The sequence below is a fragment of the Petaurus breviceps genome, unplaced genomic scaffold (genome assembly GCF_028583685.1).
Source record: "Petaurus breviceps papuanus isolate PSGF00001 unplaced genomic scaffold, PetGlider_PUasm1.0 37, whole genome shotgun sequence".
Classification (NCBI taxonomy): Eukaryota; Metazoa; Chordata; class Mammalia; order Diprotodontia; family Petauridae; genus Petaurus; species Petaurus breviceps.
In genome coordinates, this window is record NW_027186296.1 from 58,952,738 (window position 1) to 58,979,120 (window position 26,383).

The window sequence follows — 26,383 nt, forward strand, 5'->3', positions numbered from 1 at the left end:
TTTCTCCCCATTTTTCCCCCTACCCAACACCCCAAAATAGCAATTCCACTGGATATCCCCTCCTCCAATCTGCTCTCTCCCATATCTTCTCCCATACCCCCTCCAACTTTCCAGTAGGGCACAGTGGATCTCTATGCCCCAGTGCCTGTATATCTTATTTCCCAGTTACATGTAAAATAATATTAATAATAGTATATATATATATTTTTTTTAAACATTTGATTTTAAAGTTTTGAATTCCAGATTCATTCCCTTCCTCCCTTGTCACCCACCCTTACTGGGAAGATAAGCAGTTCAGTATAGGTTGTACATGTGTGGCTAATGCAAAACATTAACATAGTGGATACATTGTAAAAGACAGACTATATTTCCCTCCCTCCTATCCCATATCCCACTTGTGCTATTCTCTACTTTGATCCTGTCCCTTTTCAAAAGTGGGTACTTCCAACTTCCCTCCCCCCCAACCTGCCCTCCCTTCCATCATCCCCACTCTCATCCCCTTCCCCCCTACTCTCCTGTAGGGTGAGATACCCTATTTAGTATGTATGTCATTCCCTCCCTAAGCCAAATTCAGTGAGAATCAGATTGACTGATTCCCTTTTGCCTTCCTGTTCTTCCCCTCCATTGTAACCATTTTCCCTTGCCTCTTCTATATGAGATAGTTTACCCCATTCTGTCTCTCCCCATCTCCTCTCATTATATTCCTCTCTCACCTCTTCATTTCACCTTTTAAGTATCATCCCTTCCTATTAAATTGGTCCTCTGCCCTCTGTCTATGTATACCTGTAGACATATATACACACATTCACATATGTATTCACACACCCATATACCCTCCGATATATATATTCCCTTCAACTATTTTCATACTGATAAAAGTTTAATCAGTTACAATTATAGTTTTTCCATTTAGGAATGTAGATAGTTCAACTTTGATAAGTTCCTTATGATTTCTTTTCCTTGTTTACCTTCTCATGCTTCTTTTGCTTCTTGTATCTGAATATCAGATTTTCTATTGAACTCTGTTTTTTTCATCAAGAATGCTTGAAAGTCCTCTATTCCACTGAAGGACCATATTTTCCCCTGAAACATGATACTCCGTTTTGCTGGGTACCTATCCTTGTTCTTAAGGCTTTTTTTGTAGGCCCTTTTGCCCCGTTCTTCCAGCCTGGATTAGCTCACCATGGGTTCTCTTTCCTTTAGATAATTCCCACCACTGTATTTCATTTTTAAAAGCCCCCTTAGCTTGTCTCAGCTTCTTCTTTATTGCTGCTACTCTTTCACATCAACAGCTTTAGTGGCCTAGTCTAGAAATTCCATTCCTCCTGGTAGCTTTAATTTCCATAGCCTCTATCCTAAGCTGGCATCCTTCAGGTGGTAACTAGTGTGTAAAATATAGCTGTCTTCTTGCCTTAAGAAGTTCCACCCAGCCTTGCCTAGGGCCCTGGGCCTTCATGAGTGTTAAAATTCTTGAGATTCCACATGAGATTTTTAGCACCAGTATCATGATCAGCAGGCAGTTTTTGGAGAAAGATATTTTCATCATAAAAGCATGCAGGCTTCCAACAACCTTTCATAGCTATTGGCAGTTCAAGTAAGTTGTCTCCCTTGGAGTGGGGTCACCTTACTGATAGGAATTTCAGGCCAACCAGGTTCCACCCAATAGTGCTTTTATAGCAAAGAGTCATGGATAGTTTGAGACTGAGGGAGAGGAAGAGGTGCTAGAAAGTAGCTAAAAGGCCTATTATAGAGTTGACAGTAGAAGATAAACAGTTGAATGCAGGAAATCCCCAGCTCCCAAGTAACTCCTTAGTACTTAGTACCCAACCCTCTAACCAGTGAATTCCCCTTTAGTAAATCAAAGTTTAGACCATTCAACTCAAGAAATATTTATTCAGCATCTGTTATGTTCAAGGCACTGTGCTAGGTGCTAGGGACACAAACACTAAAATTAAAACTCTGCCCTCAAGGAGTTTTTGACTTACCTGGGGAAGATGCGACATGTATGCAGATGAGCAAATTCAAGGCTAATTCAACCTTAACAATTAGGGAAGCTTCCAGGGCAGGTGAGATCTTAGCTCTGCTCTAGAGGAGGATCAGGATTCTCAGAGGTGAAGGGAACAGACATGCTTTCTCTCACTCCCTTTGCCTGTGTTCTAGTTGTCCTCAAACAGAGGGCTCCTAGAGCCAAGAGGCAGGGGCCACGTTTGTAATTGTTAGGCTAAGGAAGACATTGCAGGTTTTATTTGTGCCCTGAATACTGTTCACTGTGAGTGAGTTATGGCAATGGGAGAGGAGTATTCCTTTCTCTTTGTTTCATATATTTTCCAATAGGGTGGCTTTTTCTAGGTGATGTGAAGTCAGCAAAGACATTTAAAGGTTCAGTTTCACAGGAGCTAAAAAAAAACCTGACTCAAATAACCTTACTGCACCCTTGCCCCCCTTTTCTTCCTGCACCCTGTTTCTGCTGCTCTGGTAGCATCCTGCCAAGTCAGACCAGGCATTTTTTTGTCCTAAACATCCTCAGCAACTTCCATATCACTACAGTGGGAGACTCTGGTGAGGTTTCTCCCACAGAAGTAAAGAATTACTCAGATGAAGAAACAGCAGCAGGAGCTGTCCACTACCAAAGTCCATTTAAACATCATAATAGCCAGATGATAGCTGCCTTTAATGTGCTAATCCATTGGCAGAATTGTAGACCTGAAAAGGAGACAGTGTACTTATTGAATGACCACAGTGTGAGCTCATTTACTATCTCATTATTACTATCTCTTCATTATTACTATCTCTTGCTAAGTGGCCATAGTGTTTGAAGCTCTAAGCAAAAGTTGAGATTACTGCAAAAACAAAGGCACTATGGTCCCTCCCTCAAGGGGCTTTACTCTTTGGCTTAGAGAGAAAAATCTTTAAAAAAAAATTTTAACTAGAGAAATAACCTCTAACTGCAGTAGAACCACTTGAAATTAGGATCCTACGTGGGAGGGACCACATAATCTGTTGGGGGGTCAAGTGCTTCCTGTTGGCCCATTCCACTTAACATTCTCCTTAAGAGTCTAAGACCATGCCCTGGATAATGCCACCTTGTAAAGAGAGAGGAGAAGCAGGTAGCATTTAGAATGACCACCTTACCTGTATTTTATGATTCAATTGAAAATATTTATTTACTAAACACCTACCATGTATAAGATACTGACTCTAAAAGAGATATATAGAAATAAATAAGACATAGCCCCTGCTTTCAAGAAATTTATAATGCCATTAGAAAGATTAGACCAATAGAGAAATAAATAAGAAGACAAGACAGAATATAATCAATGCAGCAAAAGTTAAAAAGTTTTCAAAGGATGGAAGTAGAAAAATACAGAATGCTTCATGAATTTTTATATTAGCTTTCTTCTGGTTTAAGGACATGGAATTCCATCTGTTGGAAAAAAGGTTGCAAAGTACCCTCATGGAATGTTGGGTGTCTGTGTGAGGGCTTGATGTGAGCAAATTTGCTGCCTGTGTCATTATGGAAATTCTTTGTGATTCATGTCTTCAGAGGACAGTACTGGTAATCTACCGTCATCTAGAATCTCACAGCTGTAGAAGATCCTAAGATTTCCCTTTTCTAGCACCCTAAGCATACAAGAACCTGTCCTGAACAGAGAAAAATCTAACAGTCATTAGAGTCAAGAAATTATTTTTTTCAAATCTCTAATGCCATGTGTTAAACCCATGTTGCCTAGTTCTATATTTGATATAACTAGAAGTTAGTGGGTCTTTGCATAATAGTTTTTTTATTCTTTTGAAGACTTTAATAATCTTTTCCGATATTTCTTTCCTAAACTAAATAATCTTAATTCCTTGATTTATTTTTACAATAAATAGAACTGTAATTTGGACCCTAACCACTTTTCTCCCTTGCTTCCTTCTTGCCAGCTAACAATCATCTTCAAGAATTTCCAGGAGTGTGTTGAGCAGAAGGTATACCAGGCAGAAATGGATGAACTCCCTGCAGCATTTGCTGATGGCTCCAAGAATGGTGGTGACAAGCACGGGGCCAACAGCCTGAAGATTACTGAGAAGGTGTCTGGCCAACACATAGAGATCCAGGCCAAATACATTGGCACCACCATCATTGTGAGGCAGGTGGGCCGATACCTGACTTTTGCTGTACGCATGCCGGAAGAGGTAGTCAATGCAGTAGAGGACAGGGACAACCAGGGCCTCTACCTCTGTCTCCGGGGCTGCCCTCTTAATGAGCAGATTGACTTCCAATCCTTCCATGCCACAGAGAGCTGGGGTACCCGGAGAAAGGGGTCCGGCACTGCTGTTTCCTCTCCAGAGGTCTTTACTTATGAGACGGCCATGGCCAGGTGCAAGGAGAAGCTTCCGGTAGAGGACCTATACTTCCAGGCCTGTGTGTTTGACCTGTTGACCACAGGGGATGTGAACTTCACACTCGCTGCTTACTACGCCTTTGAGGATGTCAAGATGCTGCATTCCAATAAGGACAAATTGCACCTTTATGAAAGGACACGGGACTTGCCTGGCAATGCAGCAGCCTCAGGGCAGTGCCAGGAGCTTGTCCTTTCCCTTGTGGCTGTACTGTGGTGTTTGGTCTCAGTGTTCTCTTAGGTGTTTGTTGTGCAACCTAGAAGAAATAGACTTTAGAGTGGGAGGAGAGAGCAGCCCCCTTGCTTGGGAACATCTGTCTTTTAGAACCTGGTCAGAAGGGAGGAGAATGACTAGTGAGGCCTCCAGGGAGCAAAAGAAATCTTCTCACATCTCTCACCTGTCTTCTCCCTCCAAAGAGAAGAGATGGGGATATAGGAAGCCAACAGGCAGGTTGGTGAAAGACTGTTACCTCACGTAGACAGATTTTGGCTTCCTTTGCTGGCAGGGGTAGCGGCTATCACTAGCTTCGTTACTGCTCTCTCAGTAGTGCTACAAGGCTGTAGTGACTGTGATGTTGGCATTTGTGAAAGTAGCATTGTGTTTGAATATTGGGTGGCTGCTGCCACCTGGCCATTTCACAAATAGGGGTGAAAAAGATCCTTTTTCCCCAGACTCCTTGCCCCCTCCTCCCCATAAGCATGAATGTGCAAACCACAAAAAACTCGCTGCACTGTGTGCCTCATGGAACACTTAGACTTCTGTTTCTCAGAACACATACACACACACACACACACACACACACATGCGCACTCACATACACGACACTTTGAACAGCCAAATGCATGCACACTTAAAATGCACTGAAATAGTGGACAGAGATTCACCCTGACACAGGTTTCTACTGATATTCAGATAATTGTGCGCACACACACCCATGCACATGCACAGGCACACATAGCCTCATGATCACACTGGTGAATACCCCCCAATCCCGGAACATATTGATGTGCACTCATTCATAAACAGAAATTTCAGAGGTCTTCCACTGTGAGTTTCCTTCCCACATGCATTCTCTCATGGTCTACAGGGGTCTAGGGCCCAAGAAGAGTTGGGTTTGAGGAAATCATGGTGGTGCCCAACTAGACAGCAGACCTTCAGCAGCTTTTGTTTTGCTCTTTGCTTAACCAGAGTGTGGTGTGTTCTCTGGGATGGCACATTTTTTGCCATCTCCAAAAGGTGTTCCCTGTTTTTCTTTTGCTCATGGGTTTGCAGAGGCCAGAAGTGCTAAGAGTTCAAAGAATTTAGTTCTTATACCCATGCAGCTCTCCCTATCTTCCTGATGGCATCCCTAAGTGACAGCCTGTCATCTGGTTTGACCCAGCTCCCCAGAGTATCATAACAGAAAAGGAAACTCCATTTGCAAACAGCAGAGAAATACAACTTGTGTTCTTAGGTGTGACTTATATTGTCTCCAGTATACAGAATCCTTTCCATTAACATGTCTTTTATTCTCTCCCCCAGCGTGACTGTACATATGAAGAGATATAATTGGTTTTAAATGTTTAAACAGAAAAAGATGTGTTTACTACTTCTGTTCCTTCCTAGTGTGGTGATGGCAAGTATTACTTGAGAGGGAGATGTAGAATAGTAACAGGGCAAGCATGGAGACACCATAGTGGATAGGGCCAGCTGGCCTGCCCTGTTCGCCTCCATTTTCTTGTTTCCTGGCCTCAGAAAATCATTTGTTGCCTTCCTCCATAAAATGGCAGCCTTTCCTCTGCTTCCCTGTCCTACTGCTGCTGAATTCTAGACCTCAGGAGGGCAGATCAGACTTCTCTGCCCAACTGATGCCACCCCATGCCCCTCCCACTGTCCTCCCCAAGCACAGGGCCTTTGGCTCCTTATGGAGGTTGGGGTAGAAGGACATCTTCCTTGCTGGCCCTTCACAATTTACTGTAGTGGGTAAGGGGAGGAGAAAACCTCTCAACTCCTACATCAGCCTGAACTTACAGCCATCATCCCCACTTCTTTTATAGAAAGGACATGAGAATTTCTTTAAATGTAGAGAGGTGGCCCCTGAAAATCTGTGTTTGAAAATGCAGCCTTTTAGAGGTGTCCTACAGAAAAGGCAACTCGGCCTGTGCAGATCTGGGGCTGGCCTCTTAACTGGCCTTTCCCCACCCCATCCCATAAAACACTTTACCCAGAAGGACTTTCAGTATATCAGCCAATAAGCATTGCCAAGGGAGCTACTGACTGCCTCCCTTAAGTCTCCCTCTGGTGCCATCATGGGCTCCATGGGTCTGGGACCTTCCTGGCAGCAAGGACTTGCGTATCTCCAAGAAGTTCAGTTCTCTCTGCCAGAGCCACAGACCATCGCAGGAAGGGGCACCTCACTGCTCACTGTAAGGATGTCCTGTCGGGAGTAAAAAGTGAAGCACTTTATTTTGGTGGTGTTGGATCAAGTTCTGCTTAAAGGTGAAGAAAACTCACCATGTCCATGTGTGTAAAGCCTATGTGCAGTGTCACCGCATGTACATAACTGTAGATTATTTATTGATGAGATAATGCAAGTAAAGTTTGGTTGTTCCTTTTTTTGCTCTCTTTTTTGGGGGTTAGCATTTATTGCACTTTTCTCTTATGAGCTAACTTAATTTCCTATCTGAGAAAAAAAAAATTAATTCGTTTCTCTTTGTGTGACTCTTGCTGCTTGATTGTCCTTCATTCTTGAAGAGGACCGTGACATCAAGGAGGTGATGCCAGTGTGACTCAACGTGTGTACCTAAGCACAGATGTGTAGAATGTGTGATTTTTTTATTTGGGGGTTTGTTTTTTTGGAGAGGGGAAGGCAAGGCAATTGGGGTTAAATGACTTGCCCAAGGTCATACAGCTAGTAAGTGTGTCAAGTGTCTGAGGACAAATTTGAACTCAGCTTCCCAGAGTCCAGGGCTAGTGCTCTATTCACTGCACCACCTAGCTGCTCTAAATGTGTGTATTTTGCATTTTGTGTATGTGGGGAAAGAGTTTGGGTGGCTTGTTCTAACCATCCACTCCCAGGAAGTCCTAACATGACAATCACTGATCATTCTTTGAAACTACTTATTTTCTTGAAAACAGACTACCTTTTGAATTTTCAGTGTGAGGCCTCTGGTTACATGAGCTAAAAAAAAAAGAAGAGTTATTCCTCTGATAGTCTTTTGAGGAATATTAATAATAATAATAATAAAATGCTTTATAGTTATAGAGAATTTTACATTCATTATCACATCTGATTCTCACACAAATGTGAATGGAAAACAGACAAAAATTTCTCAAAATTCAAGAAAAAAATCCCCTGACATTTTAATTAAAGCTAAATGAAGGAGGGCAGACTGGAGGTAAAAGAAAAGAGGAATAAAATTCAAAGTTACTTAATCTGATGTTCCTAGTGCCACTGGCATGTTATGCCATGATGCTTTCTTTTTTCTTTTTGGAGGGGGGAAAGGCAGGGCAGTTGGAGTTAAGTGACTTGCCCAAGGTCATATGGCTAGTGTTAAGTGTCTGAGGGGCCAGATTTGAACTCAGGTCCTCCTGACTTCAGGGCTAGTGCTCTATTCACTGTGCCACCTAGCTGCCCCATGCCGTGATGCTTTTGAGTGGTGAAAGTTAAAGAATATTTGGGTTGGGAGAGACATAAGAGGTCATCTAATCTAATCTACACACATGCACACACAGGCATGTGTGTGTGCACTGTTCAAAGGAAGAAACTATGACATAAGTAGGAATAGCTACTTGTCAAAGATTGCAGAGTTTCTAAGGAGCAGAGGTGAGACTAGAACACAGTTCTTAAGACTCCAAAGCCCAGTGCTGCTTCCACCAGACCAGCTATGCTCTCTGGCTGCCAACTCTTCCTCCGATTACACCTTTCCTAAGTTTTCTCCCTCTAACAGTTACATATTTTAGGCCAGCAAACTGACTGGATGAAACCTCACACCATCTCCCCCTGTTTGAAAAAGGCCATAAAATCAAAGACTAAGAACTAGAAAATGACGTTAGAGGTCAGAGTCCAACCCCCTCATTTTACAGAAAAGACAACCAAGTAACAAAGAGGTCAAGTGACTTTGCCATGGTTCACAAGTAAATGAGTCAGACTAGAGAAGTGATCCACCGAACAAATGGGTGAAAGGTAGCAAAAGGCAAGCAACAGCAGTGGAAAACTTTAAAGAATGGAGTTAGCTAAGAGACTACAGTAGGCATTAGATAGGCCCAAGATACCTTTTATGGACATAGGAGTAAGTTCTTGACAAAATCGTTTCCAAAATACCCAATACTGATTAGTCCTCAAGGACTTTTGATAAGGTAATTGTAAAAAATAAGTGTTTCATAAGCAAATGGCAAAAACAAAAATTTCTATAGCACTTTAAGGTTTACAAGGTGATTTGCTCTCAACTCTGTGAAGAGGGGAGTTATTAAACCCATTTTAAAGTTACTAAGAGGTTAAGTGACTTAGCCATGACCAAAAAGTATCTGAGCAAGAATTTAAACTGGGATTCCTGATTACAGGTCTACCACTGTAAAATGCCATATTGCCCCCCATTACTGATCCTATACCAGAGAGCTCCTGACTGCTACATGACATTGAAAACCTGGGTAGAAAAATCTGAAAAATCCTGAGGACAAGTCTTCTTAGGAATTCTATCATGAAGATGTCATTGGTCAGTCCAACTCTTCATGACCTGATTGACAGAGATACTGGAGTGGTTTGCCATTTCCTTCTCCAGCTCATTTTACAGATGAGGAACTGAGGCAAACAGTTAAGTGTCTGAGGCCAGATTTGTACTCAAAGTCTTCCTGATTCCAAGACCACTGCACCACTTTCCTGCTTCAGTCATGAAGATGGTTCCAAGCAAAAGATCAAGTAGAGTGAAGAATAAAGAAAAAAAAAGACTAGACTGGAGAAAATTATGCAAAGTGGGAAAAATAATGTCTTGCACATTCATTCACTGAAACCATCATCAGAAATGAGACTATTGATCTAATTGAAATAGACTATGTTCCTAAAGGAACTCATAGTACAATTGGACTATAAGCGTGGGTGGATTTCCAAAGACCAGGATCCTGAGAAGCAAGAATTTAAAGCGGATGAAATATCTCCAATTCACAACGAGGAGCAAATACTATAGGCCCCAAGTAAGAAAATACCCTTGGACTGGAACTTTATTAGAACCAGCAATTTGACACTGGAGAATTATAACCACCATCCTAGTCAAACTAAGGGAAATTTGCATTTTGTCAAAAATATATAATAAAATACTCTTAGCTAAGTAATTGTCTGAAAGAACAGGTATGTGTGTCTGTGTGCGTGCTATAACTTCAGCCTATAGGAAAAAACAAAGCTGCAGACATTTTAGCCTTTACAGATTAGAGTCCTATGCAGAACCTGGCATGGTGCCTTATACAGCGTAGGTTCTTTATAAGTACATACTGAATGAACAAATGGATACATTTAACAATATTTGAGGAAGAAGCATAAAAGACAATTTCTACTGTGGTGAATCCTGTGCCATACAGTGAGAACCCTACAGGTAATATCGTTGGCTTTGTTTTGCACACAAGTTGCCAAGATTGGACAAACCAGGAGAGAAACAATTTTCGAACAAGCAAATAATAGGTATTTGTAGAAAAGCTCAATTAACAAGGAGCAGAAGTCCATCAGGAGGGTTGAGCATTACTCAATATATTGTGTCAACTGTATTCAATATGTTTTTCCAAATTTGTATTTTTCAGAAAGGATGAGATATTACCCAAAAAATATATCCTAAATAGCTTGTTAGCCAACACAGAAAAGTGTTTGCTTAGAGATAATTTCCAAAAGAATACTTAACCATATTATTCATAGTAATAAATAAATTAAGAACTTTTCCACTATGATTAAAAAGTTGACACTTTGTATTTAGATGAACACGACTGAAGATAAAAGGGTTGTTAGGTGGCTCAGTGGGAAAGAGCACCAGGCTTGGAAACAGAAGACTCGTCTTCTTGAGTTCAAATCCAGCCTCAGACACTAGGTATGTGATGCTGGGCAGGTCATTTAATCCTGTTTGCCTCAGTTTCCTCATCCATAAAATGAGTTGTAGAAGGAAATAGCAAACCGCTTCAGTATCTTTGACAAGAAAACACTGAATGGGGTCATGAAGAATCAGACATGACCAAAAAAGAAAAAAAAACAGCTGAAGATAAAGGCGTATATTATGTATATATAAAGGCAAATAACATATTTGACAATACTAAGAAAATTCACAGAATCCACAGGGGGGAAAAACATAGTGTTTATAGCAAGCTTAAAGTAATATATTGTAGGAAAAATATATTCCAATTATTAGAGTTTGGCATTGAAGTTCACTTCCCAAATACAGGTAAGTTGCTGTCACTCCTGTTCAGTGATCATGGATTGTATCATCAAGGCCTAGAAATACATCTCAGGAGTGAATTTTGGATCAATCAGGACTAATCCCTTCAGATGCTACTGCAATTCCATTTGTACAATCAAAGGACATCCCAGGGAGTCCAGGTGACCATCTAGAGAAGTGTCTTTTAAGGGAAGAGGACATTTTTTCAAGGAAAGAGACATATAGTTTACTATTTGTGATGATAATGTGAATTTTGATGATGATATTAACCCATAAAGGGTTTTGGTTTCATACCATATTTAGTATTCATTGTTTCTAACTTTTTTAGGATCAATTCTCCCACTTTAAAAGTTCTTGGAGACCAGTCAGCATGAAGATATTAAGTAGAATGTAAACTGCTTGAGGGCTAGGACTTTATTTTTTGCCTTTGTATTCCCATGACTTAGCATAGTGCCTTGCACATAGTAGGTGAATTGAAAGGGATGTTACAGAGAATGCTTTCAAAAATAGCTATAACAAAAGCCAGGGGTGTGTGTGTGTGGGGGGGGGGGTATTTGTTTGTTTTGTCTTTTGGGGGGAGGTGTTTTTTTTAGCTATTGCAAATATTTTAATAAATGTTCTCTGCAAGGCATTTAAAACACCAGTTTGGTTAAACGCCATTGGAGAGAGAGAGAGAATACAGAAGTCTTCTGTACCTCTACAGAGGTAGCCACGGAGCTGAGGAATTTCAGGACCTGAGAGTCCGCTGTTTTCTGATCAGCTTTGAGCTGCTATTATATTTATCTTTTTCTGTGTCAAAAATCTCTCCTTGGTGTCTAGGTTTACGGAGTCTCTTCTTGAAGTAAGCATCAGTAAGATGATTTGGAATTTTCACACCTGAAACGTTAACCCTGGTAGAGGTGGCGATGACAGATTTCTGATGGGTCCTTCTCAGAGGAGCACGGTTGATGGCCAGAGGTCCAGTGACCAGTAGCAAGCCACTAGCCAGATGCTTCAGGCAAACCACTCTCTTGCCCCTGTGGCGGCCAGTGAGCAGGATCAGAACGGTGCCCGGGGTGATGCCAGCTCGAAGTCTCCTCACATGCTGGCTGAAGGGCTTTTTGCCATGACTTCGCAGCTTTCGAAGGCGCATCCTCAGTAGGGTAATACCTCGGCATTTTGCGAATCTTTACCCCCCGGGTTCCTCCATTCTTATCACCAACAACAGGTTTTGAGATAGTAGCAGGCACTTTTTCTTCCTTTTTTCCTTTCAGTCCGGGCTTTGGGGGCAGCGTATTTCCATTTGTACATGGCCCTCCAGGAATACATTGCAGACCAGGAGTATCTTCCAATCCCTCGGGCCAGGACTGGGTTCCGACTGCAATGCTTTCGAAGCTATTTTACCGTCTTTTCAGTCACATCTGCCTTTTTGACCTGCTTTTCCTTGGAGGGTTTTCTGAGAGACGGGAAAGAGGAAAAGTCAGTTTTTAAAGCAATTGCAAACCTTTGATCATGGCCAATTGAAAATATTAAGGGCAAAAATATACCAAAGAACCCCCTACTTGATCATCTTACAGGACTTTGAGAGACAATGAAGTATACTTCATTGTATACATTCATACTGAGGAAAGAGATGTCATTTGGGTTCCCATACCACTATCAGCCTCACAAGGATAATAATACTGATATTTTTTACTTCACATGGCTGTTGTGAGGAGAACAGTATATATTGTTAATATTACAGTTATGAAAAAATAACTGGAAAAATCTATTCCCCAACCCATGATAATGAAAACTTGGGAAAAAAACAACAATCATGTTATTGGAAGCACAGTTGTTTAAAATGCCAAAAAGCTCCCAAAAACAAACATGTGACTTGCTCCAGAAGAAGTGTCTAGGTCAGAGAAACTTCAGTCATAGCCATATGCCCTACTTTGTTTTAAAAAACCATTGTGATTAAAAAAAAATCTGGTGAAAAGAAAAAGGAGGAAACTTTAATCTTAGAGAATTGAATTTTTTTTTTTTTTTTGGAGACAGTACAGGCTCGGACATTCTCTACAAAAAGTGAGCAAGGGGGCAGCTAGGTGGCACAGTGAATAGAGCACTGGCCCTGGAGTCAGGAGGACCTGAGTTCAAATATGGCCTCAGACTCTTAACACACACACACAAAACAACCACACACAACTAGCCGTGTGACCTTGGGCAAGTCACTTAACTTCAACTGCCCTCCAAAAAAAGGGAGGGCAAAAATAAATAAATAAAAATCAAAAAGGGAGCAAGACAGAGGAGACAAATTCAGAAAAAGAAGGTTAAGAGCTGCAAATGAAAACATGTAACAAAGTCCTTCGTTTTATTTCGACAAATATTTGATGAATGGGCACTGCCATGAAGGTTTTCTGCCAATTACATCCAATCCAAAAAGCATTTCTTAATTACTTTGTGCCAGGTTCTTTACAAAGAAGAAGAAGGGGGGGAAAACAGTCCCAGCCTCAAAGAGTTTACATTTTTCTTGGAAATACAGTATGTGTATTTCACATTCTTACTGGTCAGTGTTCTAGGACAATATGACTGCCATTTGTCCCTAGGTTATAGACAGATTCTGACCCTGGCTTATTAAATACTAGTTTTTTCAAAGCAGAAGCAAAGCTAAGGGGAAAAAAAACTTGGTAGAATATTTCCATCTGAATCAGCATAAATCATGATATTTTTCATATCCTTAAGTGATATCAAAAGCATGAAGGCAACATGGCAAGAAGCAATTGTGTTACGGATGAGGTTAGTCTTTTAATGGTTCTAGTTCATAAGGATCTAATGTGAAATGAATTCATTGAAGAAACTATAATCCACATGGTAAGTATGAAATCCATTATTATAGCAGAGTGAGTATATTTTTTTTTCCTGTCGAGTAACTGATTTCAGGAAATACCCATTATGTTAGGCCAAGATCAAGGTGCCTCACCAAGTATTTTGTATTCCAGTTACAAGCAGTTAGACATGTCACAGGATCAAAGAAGGGATGAAAGGAGTCAACTGTTTCAGTTCCTTCATTTTAGAAATATAAATTTCAACTCTGAAAGATCTAATGACTTTCTTAATGCCACCAAGACTAGTAAAGAACAGACCCAGGAAATTGAATACAAGCCTCTAACTCTTCTGTTAAGTTCTATACTCAAATTTTCATCTCAAGATGACTTCCTCCCCTCTCCCCCTCCTCCCCTCAATAGTTTCTGGGTTGTTTTGCCTGGCCATGTAAATTAATATGAATATTAGTCTCTGAACCAAAACATTTAGCAAAGTAAACTCAACTTAATAAGCATTTATTAAGCACCTTGTCACAATTGAAATTAAGGTAAACTAAGGCACAAAATTTTGAGCATGTTCAATTTAATGATAAAGCTAGTAATTACCAATAAATGGATTTTTAATTCCTCAGTAAGCCAAAAGACTGAATGAGGGCTGACAAATTATTTTTATGGACAAAAGGAGAAGCATCCAAAAAAAACCCTAGAAGGCAACATCATAGATGGGGAAAACAATACAATTGATTTCAAAGTCAGAAACATCATCAGCATGGGGAACAATATGATTGGAAATTGCGAGTGCCGGCTAGCAACCACTTCTCCTTCCCTCTTGTTACTATGGAAAGCTCATTGGTGGTGTCCACCTGCTTGGGTAGTTAGTGTCACATGACAACAGATCAGACTTTCTTGAAGATCAGTATTGCAAAGATAACAGATCAGACTCCCTGGCATCCACCTGCATATTTCAAGGATAACAGATTTCCTTCACCCAAGAATAGAAAAGGGATTAGCAAGGAAACTGAACTACCAAATTCAACTCAGAGACAATGAGTGATTTACAGGGAAGCTGAACTTCCAGACTCAACTCAGAGAAAAATAAAATGTGACTTACATAGTGACATAAAATGTTACTAGTGACACAAAATGAAATCAATGACAAAAATGGACATAACATCAATTTGACTTTCTCAATCTGCTATGTGCTAGGCACTGTGCTAAACTCTGGGGATACAAAAAAAAAAAGCAAAAGACAGTCCTTGCCTTCAAGGATCTTACAATCTAATAGGGGGGTCAGCATGCAAACAAATGTGTGTGTGTGTGTGTGTGTGTGAATACAGGATAAATAGGAAATAATTAACAGAGGGAAGGCACTGGAATTAAAAGAGGTTAGGGAAGGCTTCCTGTAGGGAGGTAGGATTTTAATTGGGACCTAAAGGAAGTCAGATCAGAGTGAAAGAGGTAGGGTATTCCAAGTATGGGGGCAGCCAGAAAGAGTGCCCTAGATACTAGAGATAGAATACCTTGTTCCTGGAACAGTCAGAAAACCAAAAAACAGGATCCAAAAGTATGTGTTAGGGATTAATGTATAAGAAGACTCTGCTGGGTAATATATATAATGAATTTATTAATACAACCATTAATATTAAGTATTAATGATTATTATAATAAATATAATCAGATGTTAATGCAATTATTACATTATATTTATTATCTATTGTGTTATATAACAATATATAATATGTGGTTATATTAATTATATACCATCAATAACTACATATAGATATCTATATGTGCATACATAAAACAAATTCTAAATAAAGCTAAATGGAAATTTCTGGGGAAATTACGAAACAGTTTAAGATTACCTTTGGCACTCTCCACCCTACCTGCTCCACCAATGCTCATTTGAATAATTGAGAGTTCCACTGTTACCTCTTAGATCATTGTTAAAGTCACGGTTGTAATGGTCATTGGAGCTAATCATACAAGGGGAACAAAGCTGGGGGAATGAAGAGTATCTAGAGCTTGACAAAGAGAGGAGATGTAGTCATTCAGCCCCACAACTCAGGGAACAATAGATAGCTTTAGCCCCGGGGAGTAGCCTGTACAAGAACAGATTTCTGCTGTGTATACATTGTCTATGTCTAGAAAGCTCCAGTCTTTTGAAGCTCAGCCTACTGCCTTGGTATCATGAAAATAGTTCACCCTGTTCCAGATCTGCCTTCTTAGTTCCTCAGGCAGTCACTTACAAATTGAAACCTTAGGGACTTCACAGGGCACAGCACCAGGAATGGGATCATTTCCTGTGAGCAGCCAACCCCTAAGCATCTGGTCCCAATTGTTCTTCTCTGTCATTCCCTAACTCTTTGTGAAGCAGCATAGGGACCCCATTATCCTTTAAATAATAATCATGTTTCCTTCCCATTTTAATCCAAGCAAATTACCTGATCAGTTGGCAGGTGATGGGATTCAGGCTTCCCTACCAATCAAACAAGCAAGCTGGTGGCTAGCAGAAAATGGAAAACCAAATTTATCTTCCAATAGGGCTGCTTCTGGTCACTATCGGTGATTATCTCCAGCCCTTCTCCTACTTTCTGAAGAGCAAGGTGATAGGAACAGGACAGGAGAGCAAGGACCATCTCCTTCCGATAGGGCAACTCCCTCCCCTTCTAAGGAATATAAATTATAAAATAGTTTTCTAGGTTTCTAGAAGCCAAGTAGGGTGACCAGCCAAGCAAGAGCCCTGGAGAATAGAATCAAAAATCAAAGTCTCACCCTTTGACTGTCCTCTGATAAATGTTTGTGTGTGTGTGTGTGTGTGTGTATGTGTGCATTTCATGACTTCATTTGGGGTCAGTTTTAGGAGAGAAAAGATGGTATGCTTTTTGGGGTGCTGATAAGTCTTCTCAACCAAAAATTTTCCAACCCACCCTTCCATCTTTTAAGTGTCTTCTTAAGAAAACTGCAAATGTTTGAAAAGGTTGTGCTTAGCATTAGTGGATGGATTATCTACAGGGATATAACTGAGGACCTAGCAAAATGAAAAGCATTGTAGCATTCAGAGAAAACAGCTTATTAACATAGGCAGTTAGGTAATATAGTAGTAGGGATTAGTATTATCTGGTGAATATTACTACACATTGTTAAAAAGATCTGGGTCCTAGGAGAAAGAAACTGAGAATCTAAATTTTGATTGGAAGAAAGAAAAGCATAGAGTTGCCTTCAGGGCTGGTGGAAGGCTAACGAGTGGGGGGCTAATTGAAAAGAGGCCCCATAGTCAATTAAGGTTAGAATGAAGATCATAAGATTAGAGATTTCAAATTGAAAGGGACCTTAGAGGACATCTAGTTCAATTCACAGATTTTATCAGTGAAGAAACTACAATCAAACAGGTAGTAAATGGCAAAGCCAGGATTCATTCCCTTTCACTGCATTACATGTCTAGGGAATAAGGTACTAACAGAGCTTTAGAAGGGTGGCCAGGTATGCAGTGAGTAACAGCGCCAGCCCCCAAGTAGGGAGACCTGGGATCAGTTCTGGCCTCAGATACTAGGTACCCACACAAAAATAACTGGCCGTGTAACCTTGAGCAAGTTACTTAACCCTTATTGCTTTAAAAAAAAAAAAGAGCTTTAGACTTGTAGAAAGCTGACCAAGAGGAGCTTGGAAACAGAAAACAGTTTTCAATGACCTCAGCTCTGCCTATAAGCAGCCCTACTCTGACCTCCTCTTTTGCCAGTTCCTCAATACTTGTCCCACCTCCCCAGGCCCTCTCTTATTGTTACAGATAGAATCTGATCTAGTGTACTAGAAACCAAAGATGTATTAATGTAAAGAATAAGCACCGGCACTTTCTGATCTCTTTGTGTAGTTATGGAAAGAACTTGGTGGGCTCTCTATTGGACCCAGAAAAACCAACACCCCACCAGAATCTCTGGTTATTTTACAAAGACTCACCCACCATTTCCAGTACAGCATTATTCCCAATCTTGGGAAATTTATGAAGACCCTAAAAGCATCCATACTGATCCCCCACCATGATTATCCCCAGGCTGTCCTCCCAGGATGGGAATGCTTTACTAGATAAGACTGTAGCTTTAGTGGCTTGCCATGAAAGCCATCACTTTAGCAATGGTCCAAGAGTTCATACTGCAGAGAGGAAAGTGTTGGATTTTATATCAGAAAATTCAAATACCAGCTTATTAACTAGTCACTATAACTGTGGGCAAATCAATCTGTGGGTCTCTGCTTCCTCATCTTTTAAATGAGAGAATTAGATCAGAGGAACTCCCAATTCCCCTTCCATTTCTAAACCTACAACCTAAAATATATGGCAACATTTGGAAAATGTGTGGCATTAAGTTTATCCCAACTTGAATATTTTCTAGTATCCCAGCAAACCATGGTACCTGTAGAAAAGGGTTGATAAGGAGAAATTGAACACTACCCACCAAGGAAAGCACTCTTCTGAAAATCCTTCCCTCTGCTCCACCTATTTTCTATTTTCTAGCTAAAGCTGCTGCTCAACAGGGATGACTGGATCTCATGAAAAATAATTTCTTGGATACCAGACTATTGGGCAGTTTCCTAGAGGAACAGTTGGCTCTTGCTTGGAATTACCCTGTCACCTACAGTTGTTCAGTGAAATGGGAAAAGGTACAAGTTATCCTCTAGGTGGCTAGAGATGGGTCTCCATTGTTCTGGATCCTGGAAATCTGGGTAGGACTCTTGTCATCTCTCTAGAGATATATAGCTTTCTTCTGGAAAATGAACAGGATGTCTGTAGGATATTGTGGTGAAGTGATCCACATACCCAACAAGAAAAACTGAGTTTCTTCTTCAAGAATATGAAATTGTCGTAAGTGCTGTCAATAAAAAACATAGAGGGAGCATATCAAACACAGAACACTTCTTTTTCCTCTGTGCCCCATTGTAGAGAAGGGAGGGAAAGAATTAAGCATTATCTAAAGGGCTTCTAGCTGGAAGATATTGTTTTTTAGAAATTTGCTGCCCTCTAGAGGGTTGCTTTTAAAACATCATAAGGCAAATCTGATCTCAAGCACCTTTCCAGGTTTGGTCAGATCCTGAGTGATCTTTAGCATTCATAAGATGATAGGATCCGAGATATAAAGCTGGAAGGCACCTCAGATGCCATTTAGACCAATCCCTGCATTTTACAGATGAAGGAAATGAGGCCCAAGGAGGTTAAATGATTTGCCTAAGGTGATACATGTTGTAAGTATAAGAGATGCATGAAATTTGAATCTAGGCCTCTGACCCCAACCCTCCAAGTGTTTTTCCATTGCATTCTTTATAACCTCTCGCACAGGTATCAATCAAGGATGTAATCATATTCGGGCTTCTCCTTCCCTAAACTACTCATCCTTTTTTTCAAGGCATTATTTTTCAGCTTAATATTTGCTAGTAGGAAATGGAAAGAAAAAAAAAACCACTCCAAGTACCAGCTGTTAGAAGGGGGTGAGATGCAGGAATAGGGGAAGTCAGGAATGTTATATTTATTCTAGTCCCTAGTGTTAGTTCATCAATGGAAAACTTATGGAAGACTAATCCATCAAGGTGAAATGGCTTGAGGAGTATACCTTTCAGGTGATTCAAAGTAGTAAGACTTTCTGTTTTTAGAGTTTCTCTCCTAAGTCCATGACACTGTCTTTTTTTCCCCCATCAGTCTGATCTCACCTTCTTGATCTCTTTTACTATCTCATCTTTTTCCACCATACTCTCTACCAAACTTTCTTATTTTCCAGAAGAAAATGAAATCTGATGGTCTAGGAGAGTGGCAGGTTGGGAATGCAGGTCTGATCACGTGCCTCCCTCTACTCAGTAACAACCCATGGCTCCCTTTCACCTCCAGTATCAAACATAAAGTTGTCTCTTTGGCATTTAAATCCTTTACAACCTGGACTTTTTCTACTGTTCCAGTATTCTTACATTTTATTCTTCTTCACAGATTCTATGATCCAGCATTGTTGATGTTCCTCCCATAAAATTTGTTCTCTTCACTCCCTGCCTTTGCTTTCTAGATGCTTGCAGTGTTTTTTTCTTTGACCTGGAAACTCAGGATTTTGGTCATAACACTCCTGGAAGTTTTAATTTTGAGGTTTCTTTCAGGAGGCAAACAATGGATTCTCTTAATTTTCACTTTGCTCTCTGATTCTAAAAGATCTGAGCAGTTTTCTTCCATAATTTCTTGAAATATGACATCCCAGCAATGATTCCTAAATTATCTCTCCTTGATATTTTTCCAGTTCAGCTGTTTTTTATTTTTTTTTTTTTGCTTTTTTTTTTGGAGGGGCAATTGGGATTAAGTGATTTGTCCAAGGTCACATGGCGCATGTGTGTGTGTATGTGTGTGTGTGTGTGTGTGTTGTGTCTGAGGTCGGATTTGAACTCAGGTCCTCCTGACTCCAGGGTGGGTGCTCTATTCACTGTGCCACCTAGCCTCCCCCTCGGTTGCTTTTTAAATGAAATACTTTACATTTTTCCTTCTTTTTTTTTTAGTCCTTTGTCTTTATTATTTCTTGTTGTAATATGGAATCAACAACTTTCATTTGGTCCATTCTAATTTTCAATGAATCTGTTGTTTGGGTAAGGTTTTATATCTCTTATGCTAAGCTCTTAATTCTCTTTCCAAGTCATTCCCACATAGTTCTAATTTATTTCCCAATTCTTTTCTCCAGCACTATCATTTCATTTATGAAACCACCCTTCACTCTTTTTTAAACACTTGCTTCATTTCTCCCAGGAATTCTAGTTGAACTGGTATCCCAACTATGTTGTTATTGTTATCATTGTTACTGTTGTTGAGGCTTTGTACATAGATCCTCTGGAGTCATTCTCTTCCATTTTTTGTGGTTTAGCTCTTTATGGTGGGGTGCTTTTGTTTCTTTATTTCTTCGCTCATTTTTCTAGTCCTACTCCCCAATTTCAAACTTTTCACTTGGGGCATAGTCTATGTGCTTGTGGAGGGAATATCAGGGTCAGATTTGGTCCCTTTTTGTGTCCTCTTGGGTTCTATTGATTCTTTCTCTGAATCTGAAGTGTAATATTCTTCAACAATCTCAGGAACAGCTCAGACCAGGGACCTGCAAGCTTCCAATGTACCCAAAGCTATCTGATCTAAGGAAGTCTGATCACTGAATTCTTGGTTTTCTCCTTGCTGAGCTTCTGTTTCCCTGACGCATCTGCACTCACTCTGAAACATCTATAATCTCCTGTACCCTTGTCACCCTTGAATAACCCTCTGCTATACTGGCACCCTTCTGTCAGTAATGAATCCCTCCCAAAGCCTCCATTTTGAGGACCAATCTTAATTCCATTCCAGCTTTGTCTCTTGCTTTGTCGACTTTAACACCATGACTCTGTGTATGTACCTTCAAACATAGCCCCAACCCATTTTCCACCTCTCCTTTCTGTGTTGTGTTTCAAGTTCAGGGATGGTCTTTTTTGGTTTTTGTTTCTATTTGAATCCTGAGCACTTAGCACAGTTATTAGCACACGGTAAGAACTTAGATGCTTATTGCCTTGCTTTTCTTTTCTGAACTTTGCAAATTCCTGACCAGAGCTTGGGTCTGAGCAACACAACTGTGGGCTTGCCCCCTGGAATAAGTTCTAATAGATTATTCCTGGATTCACCCACAGTCAACTAGCTGGAAAGCTCACAGAGATTGAAATGCAGTCTCTCCTTTAGACTGAACTGCTTGCCCTACTTATTCTCCTACAGGCTTCAGATAGTGTAGGGGACCAGATCTGAGACCCTGCTCTGCTCCCAGGGTCCCTACTCAATATACTCTGGATCTGGAAATCAGCTCTGGGATGTGAGCCGCCGAATTACCAGCTGGCCCTGATTCCTGTTCCTACAACTTTGGGCCTCTCTTTGCTGGATCTAGGACCTGTTTTAGTGGCAGTGCTAAAAGACTCTATGCAGTACTCTTCTCCTTGTAATGGCAAGTAAATGAATACTTAGCACCTTGTTTCAGTTATTTAATTATTTAGCACCTTGTTTCAGTTCAAGTGTCTTTGAGCCTTGCCCATGATTATATCAAGTCTTTGTTAAGAAAGAAAATGTGTGAATCCCACAGTGGGAGGGACTTACTTACCAAAGACAGGAACAGGAAGGATTGTAAGAGGTGGGAGGGACAGGGAGGAGCTAATGACAGATAAAAAGCTGAGCACAGCTGGGACTGAGCAGAACTGAGGAAAATACTTGTGGTGCCAGCACTTTGTCTGTTCTGTCTGTGTTGATTTGTGTTTGTGATGCTTTGTACAGAAGTCCGGGGACCTTACTGCTGGTTCAGGAGCTCTGAAAGAGGATTTTCTTGTTGTCTGTTTAGAGAAGTCCTGGAGGAGGGTTTCAGAGGTCCTGGGACTGTACTGATGATTTGTGTTGAGTTCTCAGACCTTGCTTGTAGGTTTGTGTTGATTTCACAGGCAGATAGTGAATTAATGATGGTGCTGGCAATGTTTATGAATGTTGTTTGGGCTGTGTTAAGCTTTCTCTTCCAAGAAACAAAAATTGCAAAGGACTTGAGGTGGACTGAACACTGTGAGCTTCAATATGAAACATAATCTGGACAAGGATCTAGATGAGGAGCTGAGAGCTGCCTGCCTGCAAATCCAGATGAAGGTTGGGTGAATTCAGGCAAGAGCTGGACCCATGGAAAAGGAACTATGGAATCTGGGGACCATCCTCGAGTCAAGATGAAAAGACCTCTCCTTGAATACTTAGTGCTGACTGACAAAATCATGATTTACTGTGACCTAGGGTTGGGAGAACTTTGTACTTTGTACCTTGTACCCCTTAAGGATGATTGAGTTAAGAATGATTGGAAGTTAGTCTCCAATCAAGAAGAAAGAAGACTTTCTGACTGTGAGATTGAGATACTGTGACCTAGGGGTGAGAGACCTTTGTATTTTGTATCCTGAATGATATCTTCTGTTTAAAACTATGTGGCCACTTTAGTGATAAGTTGTTATGTTATATCATCGTGATAGCTGTACTTTGATTTCTGTGAATGTTTTCCTTTAGTTTACTGCTGAATAGAGAGTTCACTATACTATGTGATCAGAACCTTAAAGCTATTCACAGCAGCGGTCCTCTGAAAGGCTGCTCATGCTTGGCTTTACATTCCTGTAGTATCTTGTCTCCTGGATACAGACCTCTGTCTCCCTATGCTGACCTGGGTTAGGAAAAATGACTCATTGAAATTTTCCTTGGACTTTCTGATTGGAACCTAATCTGATTTCTAGATCTTTGTAGAGTAGTTCTGAAGAAGGAGGGATGCTCATCTTGGCTGGTCTCCCACACTCAGGGCCTTTGCATTGGCTAGCTGTCTGTTCATGCCTTGGAAGGCTTTTCCATCTCACTTCAGACTCTTAATTTCTCTGGCTTTCTTCAAGATTCAACTCAAATCCCCCCTTTGCAAGACGCCTTTTCTAGTCTCCCTACCCATCACCTCTGCTAATGCCTTCTTTCAGAGATTACTTTCTATCTACTCTGTAGTTATCTTGTATGTATACATTTATTTACATGTCTTCCCCTTTAGAATGTGAGCTCCTTGAGGGCAGAGGTGATGTTTTTGCCTCTCTTCGTATAACAGAGCCTTAACACACATGACATTAGTAAACCCTAATTATGTTTGACTATGAATCCAGATCTTTCAGCCTTCTCATTTTACAGATTAGGAAACGGATTAGTTGCTAACCAGATAAAAATAAGAATAGGATATAAATGTCATTGGGGAGGGGAGTAAGGGAAGGGAAAGGTAGACATGGGAGTCACTTCCAGGAGGAAGGAAAGAAACCTGGTAGAGGTTAGAAGGGTGGCCAGAGATACCAGTCTCACCACTTTGCTTAGGGCCAGGCATGAACTCACCAGGTTTTTTGGTAAGGTAAGTACTTTGTAAATCATCTAGTACTATATAAATGTGAATCCATTCAAAATTACTTGGTTGGCCTGCGTCACAGGCTGCCTATAGTTCATCCTTTCCAATCCAGGGTCAGTAATTACTTGAGCTAATGTGTATTTCTGTGAAAAAAAAACTGCTGGATTTGGAATCAAATAGGCTAGGGTTGCATGTTGGCTTTTCTTACTGCCTATAAGATGTTAGCATAAGTGTGAAGTTCCTTCCCTGTTCCTACACTTCACTTCCTATTAACATCTGATGTTGGCAGTGGGCAAGGCACTGCACCTCTCTGGGCTTCAATTTCCTCATATGTAAAATGAGGATATTGGACTAGATGACCATTAAGGTCCCTCTTAGCACTAGATCTATGACCCTTGTGAATCACAACACTAAAATGAGCTATTTGCCCTTCCATTTGTTATTTGAATAACATATACACTGTCATTCCCCAGTTGAAGAATCTTTGGCAGATTATTATTGCCTCTAGGGCAAGGTACAAACTCCTCGGCATTTGAAGCTCATCATAACCTGATGCCCTCATTCCTTGATCCTCTCCCCATCTTTACATTTTCTCCTAAGTACCTCTCTGTTTACATATTCTGACTCCCAGTAGAATGTAATCTCCTTGAGGTCACAGGCTGCTTTTCAACTTAGCCCCTGGTAGAGTTCCTCATATATAGTAGGCACTTAATAAATTCTTGAATTCAGTTGACTTGAAGGAACCTTGATTTACCTGACTTGTCATTGCCTACTAAGTATCCTCTGACTCCAAATTTAGCCTATATCACTCCACATTCCAGTTAAAATAGATTACCCTCCACCCCATATTCTTCTCCCCAACATCTTCTATCTCTCTACCTTTGTTCTCTGTGTCTAGAATGGATTTCCCTTACCCCACCTGACAGTTAAAGTTCCTTCTTTCCTTCAAGGCCCAATTCAGGTGCCTCCTCCAGAAAGCCCCCCGGGATGGCCCTCCTTAGATTTTCATCCCCCAGGGTGAAATTTTATATATCCCATTGTGGGAGCTACTCTCTTGAATTTATGTTTTTCCTCACAAGTCTTCACTATACCCTCCTCCTCCCCCACTCCCATTGCAAGTATTTGAAATGGGATCTGGGCCATGCACAGGCATCTGCATTGAACTCATAGGACCAGATGAGATCACCAAGGTGAAGGAATATAAAAGAGTGGTGAGGACCAAGCTTGAGATGCCCATACTTTTGAGATTCAGGAGAGGGTTGAATGACATTATTTCTGAAGTTGCTTCTTGCTCTAAATCTCTCTTATGATCCTATCATATCTAATGAGAGATAATCCTGAAGGAAATTGGAAAGATGCAGTGCATACATGTGTGTAAATATGTATACACACACTTAATATACTTAATATTTAAGCACAGAAGTGATAAATGAATCCAAGAGAGATGAGATAACTAAGGAAGATGATATAGAGAAGAAAGCCCAAGACAGATCCTCTTGAGGGACACTCATGTTTAAATGCAGGAAGAAGAGGAGTCAGAAAGATGAGTCAGAGATGTGGGTGAAACATGAAAACTTAAATCTCACAGAACCGGTGGATGGTTCAGTATCAAATGCTGTAAAAGGGATAAGTAATAGAACGGGGGAGGAAGAAAGAAGATGAAATGTAGTGATAAAATGAATGACCTTGGAAAGAGCTTTTAGTTTTAGGGAAGGTCTAAAACAAAATGGCACAGGATTAGGCAGCTTCTAGAAGTGGGATGATGGGTACAAGGGAGTTTTAGAGTTTTTAGAACATTGGATATCTGAGAAAGTTTGTATTGGAGAGAGGGGGACAACTGAGAGACTGAAGATGGCAGATTGTTGGTGGAGCAAGGTCATAGGATATCTTACAAATGAAAGACAACCTTGTCCAAAAAGTCAACCCCTTCTCTGAGACCAAAAGACAAGTGTGTACATTGAGAAGCTTAAAGATGTGGAGGGAGAACAAATGAAAAAAAATTCACATCAAATGGCCTCATTCTTCTCAGCAGAAGAGATGAAGGGATAGATTCAGACTCCAAAAATGGTATGAAATAACCATGATTTGGGAATATCCTAGAAAGTCAGCGAGATGAACGTCAATGGTGTGGGTGTAGTTTAGGTTAGATAGTATACATTTACAGGAGAATGTGTTTCCACCAAAGTAGGTGAAGTTGCGTGAAGAGGGGAGCATTTAATCTCTGCATTGTCTGTTATATATGTAGAACACTGTACCATATTTCACAGCATTGTGTATAATGCATCTTTCTCCCCCTTGAAGATACAAAAAGAATGCATTTCTCTCCCAAAGAAAGAACACAGGAGGATGAGGGAGTACTCCAACCCTAATGTTAGATAGAAAGGGACAAACATATGGTATTGGTTAAGATCTAAATTTTCTATTTTTTTCGATACTGTCCCTTTAAGAGTCACAGGTTAGAATTCTGAGTCCTTAATTCAGCAAAAGTTGCAATAAATGACCTTTATGTTGGCACTAATTGATGAGGATTTGACTGGTGCCAGGCATAGGAGGCCCTGCCAAGGATCACAGGCAGGGTTCCTTCCAGTAAAAGGCAGGAGCTTTGGCAGCAGTCCGTTTGAAAGGATCATTACTATTGTAAATCATAAGTTGATTATTGCCGCACTTGTTCTTAAAATAAAATTTCCCAAGGCTGTTCCAGCTGGGCTGTGAGTTGCAATAGCCATTCTGAAAGTCCTTTATTAGCAGCAATAATCAAGTACACCATTTCAGCACCTCACTCACAAAAATCTCAGTAATTTACCAACAAGGCCTGCCATGGTACCCTTTTTCCCACATCTGCAATATTGACTGAGGCATGTCAAGATTTAGATAGGACCTTTCAAAAATTGTTTTCTAGTGGTCTGTGAAATGTAAGATTCATTCAACA

General features: G+C 40.5%; 1 protein-coding gene and 1 pseudogene across 2 annotated transcripts in view; one reads left to right on the plus strand and one right to left on the minus strand.

Annotated features, from left to right (window-relative positions):
• Nucleotides 1–7,070, plus strand: part of RGMA (repulsive guidance molecule BMP co-receptor a) — a 53,126-nt gene extending 46,056 nt beyond the window's left edge. For both annotated transcript variants that reach the window (XM_069098515.1, XM_069098516.1), the window contains exon 4: nucleotides 3,925–7,070. In XM_069098515.1, the coding sequence (XP_068954616.1) occupies nucleotides 3,925–4,623 (699 nt within the window). In that variant the 3' untranslated portion in view covers nucleotides 4,624–7,070. The remainder of the gene's footprint in view (nucleotides 1–3,924) is intronic.
• A 4,334-nt stretch (nucleotides 7,071–11,404) lies between these two features.
• Nucleotides 11,405–19,288, minus strand: LOC138168337 (large ribosomal subunit protein eL6-like; annotated as a pseudogene).
• Nucleotides 19,289–26,383: the final 7,095 nt, after the last annotated feature.